The 21,526-nt window shown below is 41.0% G+C and overlaps 1 protein-coding gene across 3 annotated transcripts in view; it reads right to left on the minus strand.

Moving 5' to 3' along the window:
* KLHL29 (kelch like family member 29) overlaps positions 1 to 21,526 on the minus strand; it is a 414,973-nt gene that overhangs the window by 49,711 nt on the left and 343,736 nt on the right. For all 3 annotated transcript variants that reach the window (XM_028722349.2, XM_077926403.1, XM_077926404.1), the window contains one exon: positions 16,521 to 16,780. In XM_028722349.2, coding sequence (XP_028578182.2) covers positions 16,521 to 16,780 — 260 coding nt within the window. The remainder of the gene's footprint in view (positions 1 to 16,520; positions 16,781 to 21,526) is intronic.

Genomic DNA, 21,526 nt, shown 5'->3' on the forward strand with positions numbered 1-21,526 from the left:
TTTTAAAACAGCTGAGATGTGTACTTTAAGGACCCATCTTATTTCTGTGATTGTTGTATTAAATTGTTTCTAGCATTGTGTTTTAATTGTAACCCGCCACAGGACCTTAGGATGAAGGGTGGGTAAATACTACTACTAGTAGTACTATTACTACCTACGTTTTGTCAGCTATGTATTAAATATCTTGTTAGCATAATTCTTCTTACTGAAACCTGGAGTAAGCACTGTTTAGCATTTCAGCCTCCTTGCCATCTGCCACAACTTTACCATCGCTCTCTTTTGTTCTTTCCTACGAGAGCTTAGTTTAACGTGCTTTTCTTTACTTCCCTCTTCTTCTTCTTCTTTTTAAAAAAATATATTTTATTGAAAGTTTTCAGTGAGAAAAGAAAGGGAAAGAAAAGAAAGGGAAAATCAGAACAACCAAACTGAAACCGTGATACAATTTTCAAAAAAGGATTTTGTAATATTCCAAAGAGCCTCCATCTTATGGATGCATTTTTATGTACTTAAGAAATCAACATGTCTAATTCTATATTTCATTGGTTATCTATATGCAGGTTGAGACTGGGTGATAGGGACCTGCAAACAATTAGGTCGTGGGCTACACAAAAATTAGGCTTCAGCTTCTTCAAAGTTCATACTAAAGTTCAGATAGGGCCTTGTTTCGAGGAATCAAACCAATAATAATAATAATAATAATAATAATAATAATAATAATGCCCCGCCCATCTGGCTGGGGTTCTTTGAAACAAAGAAGAAATGCTATTTCATGAGTACTAGCAGGTAAAGTTTCAATGAGCTCCATGTAGACCAATGCGGAAGCAATCTAATTAATGACATCAAATAGCTTTTTTTAATCATTCTAAGATTATTTTTCTTTGCATTTCATAGCTCCTTTAGGCTACAGATCAGTAAGCAGTTAAGCATTCTTAAATCAGCATGACTTCAAAAACAACAATCATGTGCCAAATTGTATCTTCAATGTAGATTTTGTTCTTGGCAACAAGCCTAATGAGCTATGTTTACAATGGGATACTATACTCATTTTTGCAGTGGAACAGAATACCGAGACATGGGCATTTTCTCATGACCACCTCAAGGTGCTATGACTGACTGGGAGATATGAGCACAAATAGTCTTCCAAATAGCATGCAATCTAACCATCAGCTGGATTGTGCAACTTTTGTCCCTTTCTTGTGCAACTCTTCTAGCCATCCAACTCCCTAATGCAGAGATTCCCAAACTGTGGTCCACTGTGTGTCAGTGGATTTGTGACTGAAGAGATTTGCATTGCATTTTTATTGCTTCTTTTATTTCTTATATTGTACTTTATTGTATTGTAATCTGAATTCTATGGAATTCCAATTGTAATAAAGGTAACTTGCACCTTATACAGGGGTTACTTTACTTTTTGCATCTTCAAATTTCCTATGGCTTAATATTACACTGGAAAGCTATTAAACTTTTTGACACTTTTGGCAGCTAATACCCTGAAAGGTCAAACTAATGTTTCCCTATTGTCTTAAATATCATCTCCCTCTCTCTTTTCTTTTCTACAGCTGCTATTATTCCATGCAAAAATGACCTTTGCTGCTGCGGGACTAAGCAAACATTAAGTAGCAGTCAAAAAAGCAGAAGCTAAATTGCATAAAAATTTACATTTTTATGTTTTACGTGACTACTGGTTCAGTTGTTTAGGCATTATACAAGGAGGCAGTTAACAAAAATTAAACTATGCTAGGGATACGGATAATCATAGAGATAAAGAAAACAAAAATACTATACACTTAAAAGATTACTCTGACCATTCCTATGGAATTCAAGTCCGTCCAAAACATTTGAAAACTGAAAACTCAATACGGAAGCTTCAATACAGAAAACTGAATACGGAAAACTCAAACCGGAAGCCGCCTCAGAAATTTGACTTCTGAGGCACGTTCAAAAACGGAAGCATTGACTTCCGGGTTTAGGTCGTTCGAGTTCTGAAATGTTAGTCAACGGAGACGTTCGAAAACTGAGGTAGCACTGTATGTAGATGCTGGCCCTAATCCCTGTTTGTACTGCTGAACAGAAAGAGCTTTTCAACAGAAGCTGTATATTATCTAGATAACTTTCCCTAAGACTTTCTTCCCTGGTTTGAAATGGATAAATTAATAGGACATGAAGAAATGAAGCCACCTAGGTATACCTGGCTCTGGTGCCAGCTGTTGATTTCAGCACCAACTCAGTAAGCCCTGCCCATAGATGCCACCTATTTCAAATAAACCTTTCCATATGATTGTGTATTAGGGAAGGACCAAGTAAAACATCTGTTCTCTACACTCATCCTCAACTTTATTTACTATTTATTGGCCTCCAGAATGGTTTCTCAAAATCGAGAGATTATCTCACACCAACTTCGGTGGTATCACAGTTTGAAGCGATATAACACAATGAGATGAATAGCTGGCATCAAGTCATGTTTGCCTCACCTGGGCTTAAGGAGACATCACTGAAAAGAGTTGTGCGTATAAATCTTAGGCATAACTGCCACATCCTGTTCAAATGAAGCTACAAGATGGCTTGTTAGTAGCAGCACAGATGACTAAATACAGCATTTATACGGAAGGAGCTGCTTTCCTGCTATTCTGTTCTCCAGGCTCTGCCTATGGCAGCACATTCATTTATATTTCTGGTACTAACTTGATGGGGAAAGGATTTTATTTTTGCATTATTATCATTAATACAAAAAAGAAGCGTTTATTCACTACGCTGTGGAGGATATCATCATCATCATCCCCTCCCAACTTTTCTCTGATGAAAATAGGGATGTCCTATAATAATAATAATAATAATAATAATAATAATAATAATAATAATAATACTTATTTGGCAATTACTTGTAGCCGAGTAAGATTGTCTTCCATAAACACGGTTTTAACAATGAGTCCGTAAGTGACTGTGGAGGCCAATTCTGGATCCACACGTTCTTCCACAGTGCATAGCTGTCAACTTTCCCCTTTTCTTGTGAGGAATCCTATTCGGAATAAGGGAATTTCCCTTTAAAAAAGGGACAGCTATGCCACAGTGGGGACATTGATTTCCAGGCGGGAGCTGATTTCAGTGTGGGTTTGCCAAGCATGCTTTCCTCCTAGCACATTTCTCCCTTGCGTCCTGAGTTTGAGTGTCTTCAAAGCCCATGACATAATAATAATGCCCCACCCATCTGACTGGGCTGCCCCCGCCACTCTGGGCAGCTTTTTAAACATTAAAAACTTCCCTATACAGGACTGTCTTCTAAAGGCTTTATCTCATTGGCTCGGGGGTCACATAACTCTATACTCTCCAATGTTTTTCCAATGAAAATAGAGATGTCCTAGGCAAAAGTGGGACATTCTGGGGTCAAATCAGAAACTGGGGCAGCTTCTGTAAATCCGGGAGAAGTCCCTGGAAAATAGGGATGCTTGGAAGGTCTGCATCGTTGGTTTAAAAAAAGAAGGAAGACCGAAACTTATTTTCCTTCTAAGCACGCAATACACAAATTAATTTCCATACCCTGAAATTAAGCACAACATTATTGCTTCTGAAAAGATGAAGCAGAGAGCTAGGCCAAAGCTATCTGCATAGATAAGGTATCAGGCCTGCACTGCTTTGACCTACTGAGCTGATAAAAAAAACCTTGATTTTGCTGCCTACCTCGGAAAAGGTAAAGACGGCCGTTTGTCACGCACCTGGCAGGTCACACTGCGTAGCTGCCGCAGTGCTGAATTTAGTGAATCACAAGCTAGGCAGGCCTGCTGTTGGTTAAATGTCTTCTGAAGGGCACCACACAATGGCAACGGTAATTTTGCAAGCACCCAGGGGAATGCATGAGGGCAATGTTGCAATCATCTTATATTTTTTTAAAAAAGAACTTGTCTGGATTAGCTGGGGTGAAGGTACAATGGGTGAAAAATAGATAGGCCAAATTCATCACGTGTTGTGAATGGAACTGGGTAAGGAATGAGTCTAGAGTAGGTGAAAGGGAAATCATAAAGTGGTTGAAGAGAAGGCCATTATTGCCTTCTCCACTTCCTGTGGCTACTCCATCAACTGGACCGAACCTTCCTTTCTTCCACGGCAGGCTATTTACGAAACAAACACACCTTACTAAAAAGTGGGGGGAGGGAGGTAGTTCAAGAATTGTCTTCTTCGTTATCATTTTTTAAAGCATTATGGTGCTGATTAGAATTCTTACCTGCCGTTTACTCAAAGTTCTATAAGCAGGTGACATAAAATATAAAATAAATATAATAGATATACAATAAATATAAACAACTCCACAGTAGACTACTTGGCAGGACTCAGAAAAGCAAAGGGCAAGTGGTTAGGGTTAAAACAACTTTCCACCCCACCATTTTTTTCTCTTTTGTTGTGTATTTGCAATCTCAGAATTGAAGAAACAGGTGAGCAGAAGTAGAATGTTTGTGATGGAGAGAGCGAGTTGTTCTGGGAGAAGGGGAATAACAGCACAGGGGGCGGAAAGTTAGCTAAGAGAAACCTTGCCCTCCTTTCTTCCCTGAAGGCACCCAAACCAAATATTTAGACTGCTGCTTCTTTGAGGGTATAGGTGTAAAATGACAATTAACCTACCCTGGGATAATCCAGGTTGTAAATAAAAGAAAATATCCCACCTCACACACCCCCCACCCCGCAAACAACAGAAAATGACTTTGGAACAAGGTTTTGGATATGTTGATATGGCAACATACAGGATACCCTTGCTTCTATTTCTCTCATTAATATAAAATAGAAGCCCGTGTTTGGGGGGCAGTTGGGAAAATAAAATAAATGACTAAAAACAAAATGAAATTGTCTAATTTTCAAGCACAGCATCTACTCTGTGGCCATGTACTCACTTTTCAAAATTAGGGTTAATTAACTCTCACAATTATTTTCAGAGTGGAGAGAACCCTCAAAAGACATAGGCCAGAATCCAGAAAACAGGTACACTTAAGATGATTTATTTTAGGGGATTAAATAGCCTCTCTCTGTTGGATGATGTTCCACACTCAGCAATTAAGGCAGCAATCCTGCCCAAATTATCTGTGGAATTAATTGGCTTCCAGTTATAAGTCACAAATATGCAAATGAATTCTGTATTCATCATGAGAAACTTTAAAAACACTGAATTGTATTTAACTAAGTCATCAGAGGATTTGGCTAGCTTAAGTCTATTGATTTCAGTGGGACTTCTTCAAGTTGGTTGGATACAACCCATTATGTCCATATGTAGTTGCGGTGGTGGAAATATGGAACTAATATTTGTAAGTTACCACTGTATTCCTCTATAAAAAAAATCAAATGTGATTTTTTTAGCATGACATGTCTATTTTGTACTTTTTGTAAAGCTGTGCCACACACACACACTTTTGCAAAATATGCAGGTTGTGAAATAAATTTACCATTGCAGATGTGAAAAATACATTATTTTCTAGCAACAAAGTATCCCTATCAATTTCTACGCATCTGCTTCTGGAGACAGGTCTTCTGAATATTCAGTAGGTCTGAGATTATCCATTCCCCCCCCCCCCCATCTCAGATCTGTAATGATCGAAGAAAAACACAAACGTTTCTGTTGTGCATCTAAATTACTGGAGAAAAGATGTTGCCTGTATGTAGTACTGTATGTGGTTGGTGGTGATGATTGGGTGGGGAAGGAGAATTGTATGCACCAGGAAATGACTCCTAGACTGAAGTCCCATCTTTTCTTTTTAACTCCAACTCGCATGGTGCAATTTACTGCTGGCTCATTCCTGACAACTTGAGAGCAACTTATGAAATCATGATTACAGCAATTCTTATAGGAGCTACATAAATATGACAAACGTGGGGACAGTTTATGTTCCCATAATCCGTGGATGTAGCTTTTCCATGAGTGTAGCTGGCATAAAAATGAGTCAACCATACAGGCTGATTAATTTGGATCCCAACAATGGGTGTGATACTCCACTAGGTTGGGGTGCCAAAGAAGAGTCATATGAGTGACCCCAACCCACATGGTCAGAGCACTTAAGCATCATCCCAGCTGCAGAGGAGCAATTTACAGAAAAGCAGTGCCTGACAATCTGGTCCTTTCAAAAGACCATCAAATTCTTCTCATGTGAACTGACGTAATAAAAACATGTCTCCCAGAGTGGAAGGATACTGAAGGAATGATAACGGAAGAGGAAGAAAGGAAAGCAGTACAAGAAACATAAACAAAGGAAGAGAGTTTAAAAGCTCCCTGCTTACTTAATTTATTAAGTGCTGCTGCTAAGGATTGGGGAACACTTAGACAAGAATTACAGCTGTTTACAATAGAAAGCCAGGTTAAGGACATGTCAGATATAAAAAAAAATAGCAACATCCTTCAGCCCTGTGAGGACAGACACTTATCCATGCTTTCATTAACCTGAACACTAAGGAGGTGGGTAGGTGAAACCAAGTACAAAGCTCTATTCCTTAAACTTTAGATAGTTCATCCCTGTTCAGATGGTCTTTCTACACAACATTTGTTTCTCTAGATGTGCAAATGTGATCATGTCTACTGATAACATCCTCCCAAACCCAGTCTCCATGCACTGCACGTCATATCAGCACAGTAGGTTACAAGAATACACTCCAGCTTTATAACTGCAATCTCGAAAATGGAAGGCACAGACTGCACAGGTGTGATTAGGGTGTGGGATGTTATTCCAGACCCTACTCCCACTCCCCACATATACAAACATTTGTTGTACTGCCTGGATGTCATCAAAGTGAGACAACGAAGTAGAGAGAGAAGAAACTTAAATGTTCTTTCAAGAACTTACTGGAAAGCAGCTTGTCAAGATGTTTTAGGTTATTATTATTATTTTCTAGAACTAAGGTCTGCTTTGAGTTTGAATAAGTTGTAACTATGGGACTGGCTCTTCGAGATAGAAAGAAACCTGCAACTAATTAGAAACATCAATTTTTCTCCTTGGTATCTGCTCTTGGGAACAGAGCATTTTAGAGCTAGTTATCTGACCAAACTCTTACTAGTTTCCTTAAAAAATGCCTTTATTGATCTGTGTTTCCAAGAGATGCCTATTACAGCATTGGATGGTCACTACGACAAGCCCCATACGCAGACAGACTTTGTATTTGTGGTCAACCTCAGGTGGAAGACATCATTCATTAACTGTTAGCTCCTTTATATAGAGACCCAAGAGATTGTTTTCTGAAACCTTTGGTCACACAAGCAAGCAGGGACACCCCAGTAAAAATGGTTGAGTTTCTTTTGAGTGAAAATAATAGCTTCATAATACACCCAGTGGCCTTCTATGCATTGGCTGCAAAAAAACAAAACAAAACAAAACAAAACAAAACAAAACAAAACAAAACAAAACAAAACATAGAAATCAAGCTGGATTTGAGTTTGCTGGCGTCTCTGGTAACTTCTCTGTTTTACCTGAAGAAGTGTGCATGCACACAAAAGCTCATACCAATAACAAACAAACTTAAGGTGCTACTGGAAGGAATTTTTTTATTTTGTTTCGACTACAGCAGACCAACACGGCTACCTACCTGTAACTTCTCTCTTTTACATCATGGATGTTGGCAAATTGGATTTGCCTTGTTGGTCTCTCCATGTGTTGGGTGCTGGTGGCAGAGCGAGCAATGACAGTTTCACCCTCGTGCCTCACGGGGCTGGGGCCAACGCTCCTTCCTTTCAACACAGCAATGTATAACTATATCACAATGTTGAAAAGCCTCGGCCCAGTATACCTGAAGGAGCGTCTCCACCCCCATCGCTCAGCCTGGACACTGAGGTCCAGCTCCGAGGGCCTTCTGGTGGTTCCCTCGCTGCGAGAAGTGAGGTTACAGGGAACCAGGCAGAGGGCCTTCTCGGTACTGGTGCCCACCCTGTGGAGCGCCCTCCCATCAGATGTCAAGGAGATAAACAACTATCCAACTTTTAGAAGACATCTGAAGTTTTATTCTGTTTTTAATGTTCTGTTGAAAGCTGCCCAGAGTGGCTGGGGAAACCCAGCCAAATGGGTGGGGTAGAAATATATTATTATTATTATTATTATTATTATTATTATTATTATTAATTACCCAGCCCTAATTATGGCTTGCAGTCATTGATAACCTTATCCCCCATGAAAGTGGTTCAAGGTTTTGTGCACACTTATGAATTTGCTGAACCAATTTTCAAAAAGGGATACAAAAAAGGGAGGCGTGAGGAAGTCAGGAAAATAAGTTAATCAAAGATGAGAAATCAAAAAAGAGTGATTTGTGTTTTTCTTTTTTTGTGCGCTTATTTGTTTTTTCTGTTTTCTTTTTCATTTCCCCTTGTTAGGTTAAATGTTTGTATTTTTGTATTGTGTAATTTTGTATTGTTGTGTTTTATATTTTTCTTGTGTTTTTATTGTTCTCTGTTTGTTGTTTTGGAATTTCTTTATTGTTAAAATTTAATAAAATATTATTATAAAAAAAAGGTTTTGTGCACACTGAACATGACAACAAAGAAACAATAGTGTGGTTGTGCATATCAGCACATAATTCAAATGTTTAAAATAAAAAGGATATTTGAAAGCCGTGGGAATGGGGAAAGAGGGAAGTTTTCTGGAAGATAGCTGCCTTGAGAATCAGCAGTAGTTGGGGAGTTGGGGAACAGATATGAAGGAGTGCCTTGTAGCATAACAAAGTGAGCAACCAAGCTAAAGTGGTACGATGAACTGACTACTTGAAGGCTCTTAACTGATTGTTATGTATCACTCCAACATCAGTTTTGCCTCAATTTCAACCATGTGGTACTCCCACTCTCCCTGACATAAGCAATTTGATTTTCTTGGACTTTTATCTGTCATGTTGCCAAGCCAGGCATGTCCAGTTCTTGTAATCCTTCTTTTCAAATCAGCTCCTCGTATCCTTTAATCAATCACTTTGCTGTTCTGCAAATTACCTCCAGTTACTTTGCAAACTTTTGTTTTTCCTATGCCATTATGCTACTGTTTATACAGAGCCCTCTTGAAGGTATAGGATATCATAGGAAGTTCATTAATATGTTTTAGGGACAAACAATTCCATTTTATAACTGAGCATTTTGTCTTCCCGTGGGGCTTTCAAAAAGCCAAACATGAGTGTGCACATAGTTCAAACCAAAGTGAGAAAGAACTGCATTTATTTATAATCCTGTTCTCTAGGTGGCTTACAACAAGTAGAGAATCTGACAAAAAATACATACATAAATAAAATGACAGAAGGAAAACAAAGCCCAGATAGGAATAGGAAATAGAAACTGATGAAATAAAAATAGAGGAAATTTTAAAAAGCTCTTCACTTGGCATCAAAATGACATCAAGACAGGCAAGTCTCTCTCGGGAAGGCAATTCTATAGCTGGGGTGCTGCCACCGAAAAGGCTCTTTCTTTTGCAGTTTCCCACTGCACCTGGTAAGCATAGTCAGGGATTATGGGAACTGGGGAACTAGAGTTCAGCAACATTTGAAGAACACCACATTGGCTACTCCTAGTATAATCTGATGCAAAGTTGTACCACGTATTATATTCTACACTGGGGTGATTGATACCCTTGAGATGGTGTGGATTACAACTCCCATCATCCCTGATCACTAGCCATGCTGGCTGGGGCTGATGAGATTTGTACACCCAACACCCAGAGTACTACTGATTCCCCACCCCGTTCTACACAATTAACCCACACTGGTTTTCAAATTGCAATACCCCTTGACACGATGCCATAAATATTGCCACCCAGTCTTCTCACCACATCCATGAGCTTACCGGGGGGAGCTATCTCTCAGTTATAGACACTTGCCATTTAAAATGGTGAACAGTAGAAAAACACCAAACACAGTCCTTCTAGAAGTTCCAGTTAGCTACAGGCTTTCCATTGCTTGCCAAATAATAAAAGGAATGACATCCAGGCAACAGTCTGCTGTTCCTACCACATGGCGCTGCCTAGCTATCCTGGCAACAAAGCATTTAAGAGGCAGTTGCTTCCTCTGATTTTTTTGTTGCCTGCAAAAATAAAATTGAACAATCAGGGGTGCTTAGGTAACTCCAGAAATGTTACTACGTGCAGTTGGTATTCAGTTCCAAAGCACTGGGATATAGTTATTTACAAAGCATTAGCTTAATAAATATTGAGTTCTTATTTATTCTTCTACAAGCAGATTGATGACCTTTGAAACGAAGCAGCAATCTCCCTTCCAAGCAACACCCAGCTGCTGTGCTATATAATAGATTAGGTCTCTCTTAAAACAGTCCAACACAACTCATGTAAATAGGATCCTCTGGACACCTTAAGGCAGCAGGAAGCCAGATGTTGCTGGACTCCAGTTTCCATCAGCATGGCCAGTGCTCAGGGATGATGGCAGTTGCTTGGAGTCTCCCCTTGCCTCAAGGTCCTGGCATCACACATTAAACCCACATGGGTCAGAACAAGCCAATATGGATCTGACTTGTGGCTGCTATGCATATCCTGGCTGTGCCATTCATGGATGTTTCTACTTGCAGCAAACCCTTTGCATGCCAAGGCCTCGGTTGACAATCCTCTATCCACATCTAACCCCAATATTTTGCAGAGGGTTCTGGAGCTTGCAGACCATTGGCCAGACTTGTACCCCATTTGTACGCTGAGAGTGTGACAGAACACACCTGTGACAGAACACACCCAAGACCTTTCTGTGGATTCACACAGGCTACAGGGGAAGATTGGCAATGGCTGACAAGCCGCCCCTCAGGAAAGCTTGCTGGCCGTAACTTCTTTACTCATCTGAGGAATCCCTTGGGTCCACTGCAACACAGTCTGAAAGCCACTAGTGTACAACCATCGGGCGATTCCCGCCTTTCCTCAACACACACACACTACTGCAAAAGGCCAAAGAAGATTACCAATCAGTATAGTAATTTGCTGTATGCAAAGAGCAAGCTGCTGCATGGCATGATTTAAAGCAGGTTTAAAACATAGCTGCACTAACAAGTGCGCCGATGCTACAGCAGATTGGTAAGTGGCCCAAATAGAAATCACGGCTTCCTACTCAGATTTTGAAAGCTCAAGATCACGACCAGTCAATAACATTATTAGAAATGCTAATAGTTTGCATGAATCAACATATAAGACAGCAGGGGTGGCTGTGTTCGTGCCTGAGGCAGGTAGAAAGACTAACCACAATCTAGCATTTCCTACAGCTCTCATCTCAAATAGGAACTTGCCCTAAAGCTCTACCTTCCACATCATGCAGGTTACAAGGGCTTTGTAAACTGACTTGCAAGCTGTTGTGAGGCCTGATCATGTGGGTTGTTTCTTGCTGAAATTGGATTCATTATACAGAAGAAGAAATGGCTTTATGTCTTTTTGGAGGAAATTCCATGCAAAAAGACAAAACTGTAATAACCTGTACTTACGCAAATTTAAAAGGTGTGTCAAAGAAACCACGATAAATAACCCTGGCTATGCACTGAATAAAACTTATGGGTTGTATACAACTAAGTTTTACTCAGAGTAGACACAGAAGACTTAATGGCCCCAACTTAGCCATGTCAATGAATTTCAATTGGTCTACTCTGATAGGGTTTTACAATGAATACACTTATAAATTCAGTAGAACAAATGCTCAAGCATTTCTTATGGCAAGGATAGAAAAGGTGGGTGCTATTCTGCAAGGTACTGCGCTGCCTCTGAAAAGTACAGTTGTACCTTGGAAGTCGAATGGAATCCGTTCTGGAAGTTGATTCGACTTCCAAAACGTTTGGAAACCAAAGCGTGGCTTCTGATTGGCTGCAGGAAGCTCCTGCAGCTAATCGGAAGTCGCAGAAGCCCCATGGTATGTTTGGCTTCCAAAAATAGTTCGCAAGCTGGAACAGTCCCTTCCAGGTTTGCAGCATTCGAAAGCTAAAACGATCGAGAACTAAGCTGTTCGAAAACCAAGGTACAACTGTACTGAATTCAGAATTCTAAAGGAGCACAGAGTTGCTCCACAAGTATCAGTGCTATTTTTTGAACTGTATTTTCTGCTCACAAGGAAATGTAATTCATATACCCACATAATTCTTTTTAGCACACATGTTCAAGGATGTTGAGCTTGACTTTATACAAACACACAGAGAGAAAAAATCTCTTCCTGAGTTCCTGAACCAAAAGATGCCATTATGAAATTTTAAAGGAAGACTTTTCATGGAAGCATTCTGAAAAGGAACAGCTTCTATGTTTAGAAAATAAGCATCTGTGTGACTAGGAAGCCTATTACAAACCAGCAGGATACCGGGAGGTTGCGGGAGGAGGGAGTTAGAGCAGTCACCCTTGAAAGCTGATCTATCTGTGGCACATGAAAGCAACCAGCAACCCGTATTTAAACAGTAATTTAACTGCAAAAACACTTCTTTCTGGAGAAATAGATATATACACACATACACAAAATTTTGTGCTCCACACAAAAAAAGTAAAAAACGGCAATTCATGAAACCAGACGCAAGGGCAAAACAAATAAAGATGCCATCATAAACTGAAAAAGCACTTCAGGAAGAAGAGGTGGAGAATGAAAAGCAATGCCGAAAAACTGTCAGGGCAGCATGAAAGGAAGAGTGCGGAAAGCGACAGTGGGGGGGAGGGGAATGAAAGCCACCTCTTAACACTTAAATGTATGAAATCACCACAGCAGGAAGCAGGAGGGTATCGGCATTGAAAAAAACAACACCGTTTGCACAATGACTCTCAGCCTCAGTTTACTCAACCCTATGCAAACCACAGAGCCACCATGTATCAGCCAGTGGTTTGAAGATCTCACTGCCTTTTTAAAGACTGAGTGCATGGATTACAATTGACAATTATATTTATATGTCTATTTGGACTCCATATACCGTATTTTTCGCACCATAGGGCGCACCGGACCATAGGGCGCACCCAGTTTTTTTGGGGGGGGAAATAAAGGGGGGGAAATTATTTTCCCCCCAGGCACGGGGCTGGGGCCGGGGAAGCTCGAGCTTCCCCCGACCCCAGCCCCCAAACAGGCAGCTCTCTGCAAGCCGTGGGAGCGCTCCCGCTGCTTGCGGAGAGGTCCGCGAAGCCTGGGCTCGCTGATCTCAGCGCGCGCAGGCTTCGGCATGCAGGCAAGTCTCCGCAAGCAGCGGGAGCGCTCCCACGGCTTGCGGAGAGGTCCGCGAAGCCTAGGCGCGCTGATCTCAGCGCGCGCAGGCTTCAGCATGCAGGCAACTCTCCACAAGCAGCGGGAGCCCAGCGCTGGGCTCCCGCTGCTTGCGGAGAGGTGTGCAAAGCCTGGAGAGCGTGAGGGGTCGGTGTGCACCGACCCCTCTCACTCTCCAGGCTTCAGCGAAAGCCTGCATTCGCACCATAGGACGCACACACATTTCCCCTTCATTTTTGGAGGGGAAAAAGTGTGTCCTATGGTGCGAAAAATACGGTATGTTTAAGGATTTGTTTATGCACTGCTAAGGTAGTGCTGGATTATACACGTAAAAATACTGTACAGCAGCAGAAATCTAGAAGAAAAACATCTGTGTAGACACCCAAGGGTTGGTAAGGGGTCTTTTGGGATTTGTTTGTCTTGGTCAACTCTGTTTTAGCAACAGAACCAGCACAGATCCTAAAACTCCTGCTTGTGAATCTGCAGGCAGAAGAGAAGAGGGATTCAAAAGTCAGCCAAACAACTGGCCGAGTCATCTTGCGGCTGCTCAACAGGTGCTCTAATAAACGTCTAATTGTTGACATATTGCAGTTAAGGCCTTGCATTTATTACTTATTGTTAGTCGTGAAGAACCTATTTTCTTCCTGGCCGCCGCCAGCCGGGTCTGAAATGTTAAATGAAAGGTTTAGGAGGTTTTATAAGACATCACCTGGCCCACCAACACAAACATTCCGGGGGCCATAAAATTTTGAATGGTTCACCTGGACTGTGCCATATCCAGCCTGCTGGTAAGTGGCCTTTGTAAACTCCATGCTGGCTACACTCAAAAAGCTTTAACATGGAAAGGGAAGGCAGATGGAAACTGGAGGGTGAGATGGGTAATATCAGGAGAGGATGCTTATGTCAGGAAGCAACAGGGGATGTCTGTATGGTTGTTCAAAAACCACATGGAAAATTCTTTTTTACCTCCTTGCCCTCCCTCTCTTCATAAATTACTTTTTAAAAATCTCTAAGCAATGCACATAAAACTATATTGAATAATTATCACACACACATAGTTTTATTGAACTTAGCTGGCATCAAGTTGGCACTCAGCCCTCCATAATCAGCTGAGAATTTTTGTCTCTGTGCGTTGTGGACGAACATGCACCAAGGTGACCCAAAGCCTCTTTATGATAGGCCCTTGAGGGTTGGATTGAGCCAGCCTCTCACTGGCCACCACTGGAGAGATGAAAGCAATATTCTGCATCGTTGAACTCCTTCTGTGTGGGCAGGAAGAAGGCCTGCCGCTTGCATCCCTGGCAGGAGAAAATCCAAAAATGGGATGTGCTACAAGGGCGGGGAGGCCCAAGGCAGCCAGCAATCTACCCTCCACTGTTGCATGGTGACATCAGGTCTGATCTTCCTGCCCTCTACACCTTCCACTACCTCAGCCAGGAGCAACTTGGCTGTAGATGTAGTGGCTGCTCTACTAAGCTGGCTGTTTAGTCTTTAGTCCATCTGGGGACTGAGTCTCAAAGTGCCCCCTGCCTGGATAATTATATTCTATATTCCATGCTATGTCTGTTTCCTCCGCCTTGCTTCAGAGTGTTTCTCACAATATTTTCCCCTCCTGTATATTCTCAGCTAGTAGAATATATAACCTGAGATTACAACTCATTGTGAGTGATGACTAAATTGCAAGATGTGATTGAATGGGTTTGATGTCTTAGAACCATCTAACAATTTGACAAAAGCACAGAGAGGAGGCTACTTACAAATGAGTGATTTAAAATTAAAAGATCATTAGCACTTAACTTAGAACGATGAACTCTCAGCTCTTTTATACATTGACAACCATTCAACTATTTTGACTCCCCAACCAACAAGAATGCAGAAAGATACGAAACAACATGATTCCCTAATTCTAGGTGGATATCAAAAGAATCCCCACATTTTTATCCTGTAAAAATTATGAAGGTCATTGCTACAAGCTACATCCTTGACTACCAAGGAATCCCAGAACAATGAGAGCCAGGAATATATGTTCTGACTACTTCAAATTCCTACTATAAGTTCTTCATTTCTTTCCCAACTATTGTACAATTAATCAACCAGCTTCTTTCCTGCCACAGGGCTTTCCACAATCCTCAATAAGATTGTGGATATGGTATGCATGCTTTCCAGCACTATTATTCAATCAGTCTAGTAATAGTGGTATCACACTATGAAAAGATTTCAGGAGGATATTACATTTGCAGCTAATTCTGAAACTCGTAAACTGCATCTAACTGGATGACACAAAAATTGCCTTCTATGTAAATGAAACAAGAATCACAGAGAATTGTAACTACAAAGAAAAGCTCAACAGTAACTTATATTTAGGGCAATAGCTCTTGAACCTATTAGCATTTAATTCATATTCAGAATGAATTAAATTTTGAAAAGCATTTTTGGAGGGAGCGAGATGCTAAAACACAGCAAAACGCACTGAGAGTAAATGGAACACTGTACACAGGTATATTTATTCCTTCCTATAAAATGCCAGACACTCTTAAGAATATCACTTCACCAGTTTATCCAGGAGTTGAACTGAGAGCAAGAGCAAATGTGGAGCTGAACTGATAGCAGCTCAGATGTGGAGACTGCTTGATCACTGAGTCAATTCTCCTGCCTTGGGTCGATAATGTGTGAAGTTCGTTTGCTACAAATCTTAATCAGCTAAAGCAACTGGCAAATTTACGTGCTGCAGTTGCAATTCTTTCAGCCCAAGGACAACATTTTACTATAGCTGTCCACAAAACCAGGCAGTATTTATAACCGTTATCTGAATCCTTATCTCCGTTAAGGTCAACTGCCTAGCAGAGTAACAGTCTAGAGCAGGTAGCCCCAATAAATATTTACTGGCATCTGCACAGCCAGCACAGGAATAGTGAATACTCCGCTCAGTATACTGACTTTACAAGGCAGCCACATTATTAGTATTCCATGTCTAGAGCTCTTCTGATGATTCTTGCTTCTTGCCATTCCTGAATGCACATCATTTCTTTTTAAAGCTGCATTTATTTATTTTTAAGGCACATTATCACACAATACTAATCCTTCAAGAGCCATCTTGGACCAAGCTATTTTTAGTGAGATGCATGCAGCAAATGCAAACTTTTCAATTCTAATCAGACATGGGGATTGGGTGACAGAATTAAAGGAAGTTTCTGCATAGCCTGGGTTTTCTCTTGGCTAACCAGCTCCCCCCACCCCACCCCGGTTTTGCTTTTCTGGTTAAGGGAAAAGTTGGGCTTAAAATGGCACAGAATAGCATTCTGCTATAATGAGCTATTAATGGAAGTGAGAAAGAGAAAACAAATGTCTAAGAGGAAGGTCTCACCCACCCTCTCCCTCCTGCTTACCTGGGCTCTGACCGCAGCATCTTTTTTAATCCACTTTATCACCGTTTCATAAACCAGTTCTTCCGTTTTTGTGTTCAGGCTGTCATTGGACATATAGGAAATGAAGTCGTCTTTCGAGATATTAAGAATCTCTTCTTGATTTGCCACCTCCGGAAAAATCTGCAGGGCATAGGCCTTTGCCATGTTGTATAGCTCGCTGCACTGCATCGCTTCAGCCATGGCTAATATTCCTAAGCAATTGCTAGCAGTCAACTGTTTTTCTACAATGAACATAGGAAACAGAAAGGGATGGGGAGAATAAGTCAAAAATCCAGGGCACCTATTTCCTGGTTTTGCAAGCTGTAATCTGCCACCTAAATTTGATAGGTAGGGTAGAAGTACAAAGGAGTGAATTAGATGACCTCTGAACTGAAATATGCGTAATAGGGAAACAGTAACAGCATAAATACAGAAATAAACACAATCCTCTTTTGACACCGAGAGCTCAATGCAACTTTCGTTTTCTTTCAAATTTTGTTCCCATAGAAATCAATGGGACAAGTTAGTCGCAATTTCAGTGCTACTGAATAAGATATCCAGTGATCAGGGAACGAACTATAAGGAAACTATATAACTGCTTTGGGACTGTAAATGTGTGTAATTGTAGCAGACCCGGGGCTAACAACAATTTCCCCCCAAACCTCTGAGCTTATCAAATTAAACTAATTAATTAAACTGAAGGCAAATTAAGAGCCTCGTTTTTTCTCTTCCAGCTATCTAGACATGTGGGTGTGCATGCCTCAATATTCCTTACATAAAACCAAATTTCCATTCGCCAGCAGCATGTGTGTGTAGTGCAGAGGTTCAAATCTAAAACCCATATTAATGTGATAAAATAAAACAGGGTTAACTGTGAGGAAACTGGGTTGCCTGAAATTCAAAAAGCAAAAGAAGGGACGGTGTTTTGAACACATTTTGTACTTTCTAAATATTAGCAAGGGGAGGTTAAAAGGAGTATAAAACCATCACAAAGGATGTCAAGGCATAGTATACCCTGACAATCTCTATGAGGCTCAAGCCTATTATTCCAGAGAACTCCATATCCAAAGACTACAAAAGGAAGCTCAGACACCTCCCCTCACAATATTACAGACTCAGTTGTAATGGGGACGGGGGAGAAGCCTTCTGAATCAGGAAAATGGATGTCTACCCAACACACCTGGGACACAAACTAATGGAGCTCTTATAAAACTGGAACAGTGAGAGCTGTTGTGAACTGCTAGTGAGGGAAACTCCATTTTTCCTAAGAGGCATATTTCTCCATTTTTAGGTCCCTGAGGCTGTGGGCCATCCATTTCTGACTGGTAACATGGGATCAACATTTCATGGTAGATACTTTCTTTGCGAAAGTCTGGCCAGTTTCTCCCAGTCCTTTCTTAGGTGACAGATGCAGCAATCCACATTTCTCCAAGACTGCCTGTCTCCTCAAACAGAGTTTGGCCTCTTTTAAAATGGCAACTGTTCATAGAAGGACGTCCAAAGACATCATAGCCAATGTAGGCCCAGTTTGCCACAGAGACATAACCTGCATAAAATATTATCCATATGCATAGTTTTAAAGAAAATAACCAACAAGGGGCATAAGTTAAGGGTGAGGAAGTGGGGAGTCCGGGATCATCTAAGTCAGTGTTTCTCAACCTTGGGTCCCCATATGTTGTTGGACTACAACTCCCATCATCCCTGAGCTCTGGCATTGCTAGCTAGGGATGATGGGAGTTGTAGGCTAAAAACATCTGGAGACCCAAGATTGAGAAAGGCTGCTCTAAGTGAACCATCCTGAGACCTGTGGGTATATAGGGCCGTATACAAATTTGATAATATTAAGTGTACAGTGGTACTTCGGGTTATATACACTTCAGGTTACATACGCTTCAGGTTACAGACTCCGCTAACTCAGAAATAGTACCTCGGGTTAAGAACTTTGTTTCAGGATGAGAACAGAAATGTTCCGGCGGCTCGGCAGCAGAGGGAGGGCCCCATTAGCTAAAGTGGTGCTTCAGGTTAAGAACAGTTTCAGGTTAAGAACGGACCTCTGGAACGAATTAAGTACTTAACCCGAGGTACCACTGTAGTACTACAACTTCCATCATCCCAAATCACTGGCCATGCTGGTTTGGCCTGATAGGATCTGGAGTCGCACTTTGTATTGTAACAGGGAACTTGGGTGAATGTTTTGCCAGCCAACACATCATCCTGTTTGAAGTAAAGAGTTGGGGAAAATGTGGTTGGTGACTTGGATGTTCTTACTTGGCCTCTGCTTGCCAGTATTAATAACAGAACATTTGATTAAGATTCAAGGCAGGACATCTCAAAATGAAAAGGAAGATACGTCCGTCACACTAACAATAAATAGCGTGCGGAAATGATTATGCACTTGCTCATAAACAGCTTGTTCTCCACTCTCACAGCAGCACAATATATTCTGTTTGCAAGGCACTGTTTTATGTTAGAATGCTTAATAGGTCTCCAAGTGAAATTTCAGAAATAATGATAAAATATGTAACTTACTAGTCCTCGGGGTTGCTTAGGTGTTGGGGTTTTTTTTTTTTTTAGCATTACGGAAATGAATCTTAAATGACTCTTAAATAAATTAATTTAATTCTCTTGACCTCTTTCTACGATTTAAAGAGCCAGTAGAGTTATAATACTACCAGTCTCTTAACAGATTGCACGTAGAGCAGCATAATCCCTCTCCTCCTACTGCTTTTTCCCTCCCTCATTTAACCCCTGGTTAAACTTTACGTAAATGTCAACTGTGGTTAATCAAAAGTAATTAAGGGAAAAAGTTTGGAAACATCATCTTAACTAGGAAGGTAATAAGAAGGGTTCTTGTTAGTGCTAACAGCAGTGCCAATATAACACTTAAAACGTGGTAGAAGAAGATAGGAAGAATTTGTGGAGGAAGTAATGATGTTAAAATGGTTAAAAGACAATAATCATTTTATCTCTAGGGGCCCACAGTCAGCAATACAGTGGTACCTCAGTTTTCGAAAGTCCCGGAAGCCAAATGTTTCGGTTTTTGAATGCTGAAAACCCAGAAGCAAATGCTTCTGTTTTCAAACACACCTTGGAAGTTGAATGGCTTCCACTACGTGTACGGGTTATTCCCCCCCCCAAGTTTTCTGCAGACCACCCTTTGCTCCTTGGCTTTCAAACGTTTCGGAAGTCGAACAGTCTTCTGGAACGGATTACGTTCGAAAATCGAGGTACCACTGTACCAACTTCTGAAGTTCCTTGCCCCCCCACTGGTCACCATAGTCAAGAATAAAGGTGGCACACTTATTGTTTCTTGAAGCTGTCTGCACTAGTTAGTATTATTATTTAAGTTATTCAACTTTTTTCTCGCCGCAGGCTACTCACAGTGTCTTTTCAAAAACAAAATGAAATGAAAGGTAAACAAAAACTCATATGCTCAATTAAAACCAATGTGAAATCCCCACCCTTCAGATTATGCTATTTCTTCCCTCCCCCCCCCCCCCAGCCCTCCACTTCAGGATTTTCACTCGATTTATAGTCAAAGTTTTCATGGGAAAGTTCATTATCTGGGAAATCATGGTTCTTATCCCCCCCCTAAAAATGTGCCAAATGCAAAACGAAAACAAAACACCAAACCAATCAATCTCTAGGCCAATTTGCCTCTATGACATACTAAGAACAACAAACGAGATTTTCCACAGGTGGCTCTTAGAAGAACTTTAGAAATAGTGGTTTGCTTGTCTTTTTGCATTGTAAGATTCTTGGCTAGCCCAATGCAAAAATGAAAAATGAGGCCAACTGAAAACTCCACTATCTCTGAAGCTTAATCCAGTAAGAGCTATAAATAAAAATAAGCAATTATATTTTATGAATTCTCTAAATGAGAATATAAACCTCTAGTTCCCCATATATAATGAAACTTACAGCCAACTCTCCCAATTGCATAACCATAACACGGTTCACTGAATTCACATATTAAGTATTGGAAAAGGAAAATCTCACATTGATTTAGTGGAAATAAATGTATTTTGTTATAGTAGCTGAATCTTTAGAGATAATGTGCACAGATATGTCTGTGGATCATTATGAAAGCCATAAAATCTATTAATTTAAAACACACTGGAGGGCAGCTATTAAAGGAAATCTGCACCAGCACAGCAAATGCCATCTAATATCCAGTTTTGGAATGGATGCGCGCAATTTGGACAAAACAGATGTGAGGGAAACAGGAAGCGCAAGGCCCTCAATCTTCTATGCTCACATCAGAAATTGAACGTTTGGATTATCCTTCAAGGTATAATGTGCTAGCGCATGATGGAAGGACAGTTTGAGCATCTCCCACCACAGGAGATATGAGGGGTTCACATTTAATGTTACAGAGCTATATCAGGAAAAGGAAGTTGGGAGTGCCTTGAAATTAGTGATGCCAACAAAGTTCATGATTGCTTGGATCATAACACAAACTTGTCCCACTCATAATGTTTGGCTGTGGTACTAAGGAAAATTGGGGGCCTTGAAACTGGGATGCAGCAAGGAGCCCTGGGGTGTGCAGTTCCCAGGGAATACCCACTTGTAGGTTAACCCAATTCCAGAACTCTGAAGAAATTACATTTCTCAGGACCTTGAACAGAGGCCTTCAAATAGTCTGCATGGCTGGTACCACTGATGCCAAGTAAGAAGGGGGTAGTAGCAACGTGTGGGGGAAGTTATGTCTGTGTGCTTATGTAGTTGAGGGAGGCCTTTAGACCTCATTTTGTTTCAAATGATGTCATCTGCAGCGTGAGTGAGCCCACATTTCAGAATTAGCACCAAGTCCAATTCTAAACGGGATGTGGGTGGCGCTGTGGTCTAAACCAAAGAGCCTAGGGCTTGCCGATCAGAAAGTCGGCGGTTCAAATCCCCACGACGGGGTGAGCTCCCATTGCTCAGGCCCTGCTCCTGCCAACCTAGCAGTTCGAAAGCACGTCAAAGTGCAAGTAGATAAATAGGTA

This window comes from Podarcis muralis, chromosome 3, assembly GCF_964188315.1.
Source record: "Podarcis muralis chromosome 3, rPodMur119.hap1.1, whole genome shotgun sequence".
In the NCBI taxonomy this organism is placed as follows: Eukaryota; Metazoa; Chordata; class Lepidosauria; order Squamata; family Lacertidae; genus Podarcis; species Podarcis muralis.